This window comes from Lingula anatina, chromosome 1 (genome assembly GCF_051362555.1).
Source record: "Lingula anatina isolate TDL-2025a chromosome 1, LinAna3.0, whole genome shotgun sequence".
NCBI classification, from domain to species: domain Eukaryota; kingdom Metazoa; phylum Brachiopoda; class Lingulata; order Lingulida; family Lingulidae; genus Lingula; species Lingula anatina.
In genome coordinates this window covers 69,893,622-69,901,376 of record NC_141767.1, presented here as the reverse complement: position 1 = coordinate 69,901,376, position 7,755 = coordinate 69,893,622, and the positions used below count along the sequence as shown (strand labels likewise).

Here is a 7,755-nt window from a genome sequence, read left to right as displayed (position 1 = left end):
GAACCATGTGCCAAAAGCTTAGCATGATACAATTTCTAAAATGTGCATTAAGATTATTTAATCGTCACATGTACCATATGGAAAAGTCATTAAAACTTACTATATTGCCTTCATCAACCAGCCATCACCCGAATCTGAGGTTACCGTGGCAACAGAAAACAGCAGAAATCACGGTTCAAGCATGGTAGTCTACCAGTCCTGTGTTCTGTCGGTCTCATGCAGTAGTTGGGCTGTGGAATCAGCACGGGTAAGCTGCAGATTGCCATGGCAGAAGAGATTTAGACTGTTGCCTAGATACAGCCAGGTAGTTGTCTATAATCCACTTAACTTTCCACTACACCTGCCAATCAGTCAGTGAGATAAGACAGGGGGCACTTCATTTGTCTTGAGAGCCCCTTCAATGCGAGGGAAGATAAAGGTTACGTATCTGGAACAACTTCACCTGCCCAAGCTGAGATTTGTTGCTGTGAACAAAGTGGCAGACCTTTTTACTAGGTTCAGTTCTTGTACACATATCAAAGTTCACAAAGTTGATAAATAGCAATTTGTATTTTATGACACAATTTGAAAAGGGAGAGCAACATTTTCAATCTTTTATTTATTTATTTATTTTAGAAATGAGAGTGGTGTATTAATGTAAAATCACCTTGTAAGAAGATATATTTAAGTTTCAGGCAACAAATTTTAAACCTTTTGATAAAGGAGTTCAAAGAATGTAGTTCAATTTCATGCAGTGTGCGACACAGCAGACATTTAGAAGGTCATATTATGGCATTAGATGCAGCACGATTAAATTTATTAATGAAATATAACTCGAAAAGAAAGTGAGAGCTAATAATTATTTTTTGAAAAATTTGCTTCTTGGCAAATACTACGAACACGTTACACCATATCACCACAGAAAAACAAGAAAGTTACAAGTTTTAATGAAATCAAACAAATTCAGCAAAAGAACCAACAACCCATGTCTTCAGTGTGGGATGGTAATTTTATTACACGATTATAACCCGCTAACAAAGATACTTCTCAGATATCTGGTATTTTTGTACTATAAAGTAGAGCTGCTTATTATTTCTAGTGCTCTGCTGCATGTAGTGATCACCCTGACGAGAATGATGGTGCTCTCACCATCTCAATAATTAACGATAAACAATACTTAACTATCACCTATCCTGAATGACATTGCAGCACAGAAGACTTGCTAAGTCACCATATTACAGAATACATACATACATACTTACAGTACACGTTCTGTAGAAATTCAGGGAATGTAATTACAACTTTCCAAGTGCTAGGAGATGAATATAATATACAAAAGCTACAATCTTTCAGCCAAGCTAAGCTGTGTGTAAGTTATATGAAATGTACATCTCCATAAATAGGCCATGCTGACCTAATTATCATACATATATACCTTACTTTGTTTGCTTATGTTAACTGGCACACCGAAAGCACCACTTTCAACAAATTAATCCCAGTCACCAGGTTGCTTTAAATACAAGAAATGTACATGATCTGTGCTAACCATGAAAGCTACAATGTAAAACATTTTTTCTTCCATTTATTGGGTAATAAACAAAGAACTTCTCAGAAGATGGGGTTTAAAATTGAAGCACTTTTTGACCCACTTACCAACTCAAATCAATTATGACCTTATTGGAGTATGCCAGCAAAAGTTCCCTTTATGATTCAGTAGTATCACAAAATAGTTGCTACTAATGTATACATGCATATTATTTTCTCATTACCAAAATAAGCGTGCTTGGGTCTATGGCTCCCATTTCTGTCCCGTGATGTGTCAAAAGTACAACTCTGATACAGAATTAGAATTACGAAAAGAGACCCTGATCCAGGCATCACACACTAGCCACATGGCTTGTCAAAAGGGAGCAATAAAACAGGCACTTATACAGAGACTACATAACAACATGTTGTACTAAATTTAATTGTTTCTTGAAAAGAAGGTTAAAGCATTAAGGACATCTCTTACTGAGAGGAAGACATGGATAAAGGGCAACATACAGACATCACGGAAATACTGGAGGATCATGGGAAGGCACCTGCTCTGCTTGGTACTTCTGATTGATTTTCACGACCCAAAATAAAGGAGCAGCTTACCACTTGCATATATCTTTCAGTTTCTTTCTAATTCTCAATGAGTACTTAAGTTTGCAGTGGTGATACAAGAAACAAGAACGCACTGCGTTGGTTCTCCATCTGCACTGAGTATTACAAGGTCAAGGTCAACAAAGATGAAGATATAAATTAACAGTACTGAACTGCTGTATACACAAAGGAAATACAGATAACCAAAACTCATATCATTTCACATTTCAGTGGATAACATTTAACAAACATTACCACAAACCAACACGTGGCTGACTTTGTTAAGGGTAGTATTTGCACACAGAGGCTGCAAAAAGATTGGAAACTAAGCCACTTGCACAGACTTTACTGGTTGACAACATTGCAGCATTTTAAAATTTTGCATGGTAACTGGGTTGATTATCCTCACCTTTTAGTTCATCCTGATGGAATTTGAACACCACATCATAATGAACTTAATATAACAGAGAACAGAAAAAAAATGTCTGTAATGGTCAACATCTGTGTCTCTACTACTCCATTAATAGGTAGAAAATTCTAGGTCTTGTCTTTCAGCATTCTGTGTTAAATGATGCCATCTCCTTTGAATGAGGGATTTATGCTTCACGTGAAGGTTCATGACTGCTTTCTCCCTACAGAACTCAAATCAACTGACCTGGGTGCCTTCACAGGTCAAGGTCAACATTGTATAAGGTCAAGGTCAATGTATGGAAGGTCACTGATAGAGAATTCTTTAATGAGTACCGATTGACCTCAAGTTTTCTCCTGATAAATTTCTGTTCCTGTGCCAGACCTGGTAAGGAGGACTATTTGGGTCGTAGAGTGTTTGGAGGTAACGTAGCTGCCCTCTGGACCGGGGTGCCTCCATGGCTTCCAGGACTTTGCACTAGTTTTGCATTTGAGCTGAAGGAAGAATATTGCTTGGCGTTTCTTGGCTGGGAGCTGAAAATAGAAAAGGGAAATAATGAATTAAAATCAGTTTTAATTCCTGTCTTAACAGTTAACATATTTAATAGTTATCTTAGTTCCTTGTTCATCCTGGTTAAGGCAAAGTTAATGCTGTAATATAGAGGAAAAACAGTATTTTGCGGTTTAGATATTTGTCATTGATGAGTACCATGTATGGTCACACCCATGTTTCAAACACAAAAGAGCATCTTTTTGATAGCTCCGATGATACCAATATAATCATCAATTATCAACAGCCATATCTGTATCAAAGTACAGGGATTAACTTAAACTAGTTCACTTGGTTAGAGACAATTTTCTCATGTCATATGTATTGTTTACTAACAATGAGCTACAAAAGTCTTCTTTATATTTACTACAAAGGTCTGCTATTTACTATGTATCTAAACAAGCTTTCAATCATCTTAAATGTAGCTACTGATCAGGAATAGCTTTTAAAAACTCCTAAATCATATTGCCTAAATAGTTTTTCAAAATCAGTTTTGTAAACCATGCAAGTCACATGAAAAAATCTACAGTTAACTCATTCAAAAGGCAACTATCATTCAACATATGAAATATTTAGAAAAACTCATCAAATCAAAATTTTTTTGAAATTATTTTCTTGGCAAAAAACATGCATTTGCTTCAAATAAAGATCAAGTTGTTTAACTTCGTCACATTGCTAAAAAGCTCTTCATGCATTACACCAAGCACTGTTCTTCATGCTGGGAACAAAATTAATTCTAAAAATAATTAAATACTTGGAGATTTTAGCAACAAACACAAATGCTGAAAACTTCTTCAACAACATCAACAAAAAAAGTTTCAAAAATATAATACAACACGCAGGAAAATGGATGTACCATTTGTGCTGCTATAAAAATACAACATGGAAATGAAAAACAAATCACTTTCAGACAAAGTGATAACAACATCAATTTGGCAATGTATCCAGTCTACAACAGCTCCAGAAAAAAATCCTTTCTAGGAAGTATAAAAGTCCCAACAACATCAGAGAAAAGTGAAGCTACAAAGCTGAAGCATATAGTCATCACCATCAATATCATCAACATGAGAACTGTGTGCGCTAACAAAGAATTGTACATCATACAAAAATGTAGATGGCAGCAGTGGCAAAGAAAGGATCACCAGTCACAAGGAAGGTGCCTTAACAATACAGATAAGCTGATGTGTAGTAGGCAAAGAGAAGTTTTTGATGAGGAACAATCAAACAACTGACCTCTGTTAATTGATCTCCTAGGAAGTAAAGAAGCATGGAATGAGAATGGAGGGGCACTTATTTCATTAACGAAAGAAACTTTTTATCATTTTTACAGTATTCCATAACCATGCGTTTTGGTTGCTTTTGAACAACAGACCATCTTATATTGAACAAACATAATTAGTGGTTTAATGGGTTTAAATAACACCAAAATATTCTTTTTCATGAACACTAAATAAGTGTTAGTGTTGCACCTTACATGGTCACGAGTTCACTTTTCAGCTTGCTCTTTCCTGCAATAAAACTGAATCATCACACAGGAACAAAAAATTCCCTCTCTGCGCAAGGGCATGCTTTATTTCAAAGGTGGTCAGATTGGTTTAATGAACCAGGCTATTTCCTATACACATTTGAAATGATTTAAGTATTTAAGTCTAGATTGGACAAAATATATGAGAGAAACTAGACAACAAGCTCTGCAGTGTATAATGTCACAGGCACATATTATTCTGCCATTAATTTGGACACGGGTGTCTGAGACAACTAGCACCCCCTCTAGGCCTACCTCTGTCCAGGATGGTGCCCTATCCCCTTCTTATCAATCTTCTTTTTTATTCTCTGAACCCACAGTTTCTGTTCATCCTGTGTGGCTGCCAATAGCAAGAGGTCCTTGGCACTCTGCATACCGTCATTTACTGAACAAACAGAGAAACACCACTCAATATCTGCCTTTATCAATTACTAATATTATACTATATGATAGTAATATCTAATCGACACAAGTATTGGTCTAAAAGGAAAAACTGTGATATTTCAATTAAACAACTTTTTTTTACATCAACATATTACATGTTTGTCTACCGTACATAAACTATATCCTTCAACCAAGTTCTTACCTTTACATGGTCCAATGAATTCCTCCCCTTTGTCAAAGTGATCTTTGTGGACTTTACACCTGCATCCTGGGGAATAAAAAAGGCACATGGAAAGAATTTCCATCTCATTGTCATAATATCTTTACTTAAGTAAGCAATTTTGCTTTAAAAATGTATAAATAAGCCACCTTGCTTGAAACAATTTCTGGCTTGAAATTTCACATATTTTAACATAGACTGAATTCAATTTTTGATCAAAATGGCTTTTGAAATGATCATGGGTTAAAAAAATTATTGTACATGATACTATGAAATATCCACAAAAACTTAAATACATGTCATGCAGCAATCTCTCTCTCTCTCTCTCGCGCGCGCGCACGCACACACACACACACACACACACACACACACACACACACACACACACACACACACACACACACACACACACACACACACTATTCCCCAGTTGTTGCGTACGTTTACACTCCATGGCAGGTGGCGGGTGTATCATATGCCAGGTGGGTTTCTGACAGGAATCACAGGTGGTTGGTGTTCTGTAGTGGAGTACTATGAAATCATGGCCTTTATAATGGATAACACCGCTCTTATCATCTGGCTTGGGCATTTCATGGAGACCCTCCAACGGCTTCTTGTTTTCACCCTCAGAGGCATATAAAATCTGGAAATGGAGATAGATCCTGCAGTTTTTCCTTTGTTTAGCATTCAGAGGCTATATTAATTATAACAGAAGAGAAATTCAGTTTTAATCTTAAACAAAATCCCTAGGTTTGTGGTTTGTATTATGGTTAAGACTGCTGGTTTACCTGGAAAATTTTTGGAATTTCTTTGGGGTCTGCCCTTATGACGTCTCCTTGTGTAACAGGACGAACATGGAAAAGTTTGCTGAGGAAAAAAATTACATAAAATTAAGAAACCATTATATTTAATAGACTTGAAATACGTGGCTTTATTTCTGGATGAGAATAACTACCTACCAGGTATAGGTGCATTATGTGAGGTTTAATCTTAGCTCCAATACTTAAAAGAACCAAGAATGCAAAGGACAGAGGAATAAACATCAAACATGAACAAAAAGTAAAACATCTAGTACTCACTCTATGTCTAACACCAGTTCAGGGTCAGCGTTCATCTTGTCATTCTCTGAGTTGTAGAACAAGATCTTCTTGGTACTGACCACCACATACTGTTTCTTCCAGCCGTATCTCTTGATGTTCTGTCTGTTGGGGAGATACAACCAGCCTTCCAGGCGGCTCTCTGAGATACACAATATAATAATAATATATCAGTAATATAATCATCCCCCATCATTAGTGCATAGTATCCTTTCAGCTGATGGGAAGACTACATTTTTTCTTATCAGAACATACTCAACCTTCACAGCTTCAGCCTACTGGTTTGAGAGTATGTGGATTCCAAACTTCTTTAACACTGGAATTTTCTTATACATGGACACAGTACTTACATCCTGCACAGTGCTTAAAACATTTTTAAAGATGTGCAGTCATAAAAAAGTCCTCATGGAGGAACATACCAATACAAGCAGATAAACAGGATAATTTAATCACCAAAATTGTCAAGAGGATCAATTCTCCTCTCTCTCTCACCTGGAAACCCATCCTCCATATCAAGTTCGTTCCCGCTGCTGACTGAGGCAGTGTCGCTGTTCATGAGAGTGAGGTTTCTCTGGAGCTGCTCAATCTCGCTGTCTTTGGCATCCAGCTCCATCTGTAGCCTCTGTCTCTGCTGACCCTCCTCATACAAGGCTGCCTGCAGCTCCGTTATGTCTTTTTGAAACTTGGCCACCATTTCATTGAATTTTTCTTTCTCCTGTTAATTGGAATAGCGAAAGGTTTTAAAACATTTATGACAACTTAATAAAATATGTGTATAATTAGGAATTTTAATTTATAAATTACCTAAGACCAAAAATTGTACCTGAAAATTTTGTGTTCTATAATGAAATTTTATCTATAAATTAATTTAGGAAATCACAAAATTGATAAAATTGGAAGACTTACAGAGCACACACATTGATCACACTGGAGATTTTTACCTTATTTAAATCTTGCTGTAACTTCCTACATTCTTTTTCCTTTTTCCTGAGATCTGTGGCGCTAACCTTCTTGTCTTTCTTCCCTCCCCCGGCAAACTCTTTCCTATTCATTATTTCCGCTAATTTGTTGACAGCCTGAAATTTTTCATTGAAAAACAAAAATGAGAAAAATACTTCTAAGACTGAAGTGAAATTTTTCAAGATTGAGACTTTTGCAATATTTATCTTTTTTTTTTCTTTATACATACACTAAAGAAAGTTGTGTTCACCTGTATCTTTTTTATTTTCTCCTCTTCATATTGTTTTTTCAACTGAGCCAGTTCAGTGTCAGTACTACTGGTGTCAGATTGCATATTTTGGACATCTGGAAACATACAAGATATTAGACTTACATATTAAACCTTTATGTGAACATTCTAAATTTACCACCAATATATTAAGAAACATGAAACATCTGATGAATATTTCAACAGTAAAAATATGTAAAACATACCAATAATATTTACATTTAAGTCAGTGCTTTA

General features: G+C 36.0%; 1 protein-coding gene across 4 annotated transcripts in view; it reads right to left on the bottom strand.

Moving 5' to 3' along the window:
• Positions 1–969: 969 nt before the first annotated feature.
• The window catches only part of LOC106174871 (rho-associated protein kinase 1-like), a 40,127-nt gene continuing 33,341 nt past the window's right edge, over positions 970–7,755 (bottom strand). Inside the window, exons 28-38 of one of the 4 annotated variants that reach the window (XM_087002806.1) lie at positions 7,501–7,595; positions 7,232–7,366; positions 6,783–7,005; positions 6,273–6,432; positions 5,982–6,060; positions 5,635–5,836; positions 5,176–5,241; positions 4,845–4,974; positions 4,539–4,572; positions 4,298–4,314; positions 2,931–3,048 (exon numbers count right to left, since the gene is read on the bottom strand). In XM_087002806.1, coding sequence (XP_086858932.1) covers positions 4,551–4,572; positions 4,845–4,974; positions 5,176–5,241; positions 5,635–5,836; positions 5,982–6,060; positions 6,273–6,432; positions 6,783–7,005; positions 7,232–7,366; positions 7,501–7,595 — 1,112 coding nt within the window. In that variant the 3' untranslated portion in view covers positions 2,931–3,048; positions 4,298–4,314; positions 4,539–4,550. Of the gene's footprint in view, positions 3,049–4,297; positions 4,315–4,538; positions 4,573–4,844; positions 4,975–5,175; positions 5,242–5,634; positions 5,837–5,981; positions 6,061–6,272; positions 6,433–6,782; positions 7,006–7,231; positions 7,367–7,500; positions 7,596–7,755 lie in introns of all 4 variants that reach the window. The other 3 variants (XM_087002802.1, XM_087002797.1, XM_013556606.2) reach the window with 3 other exon arrangements.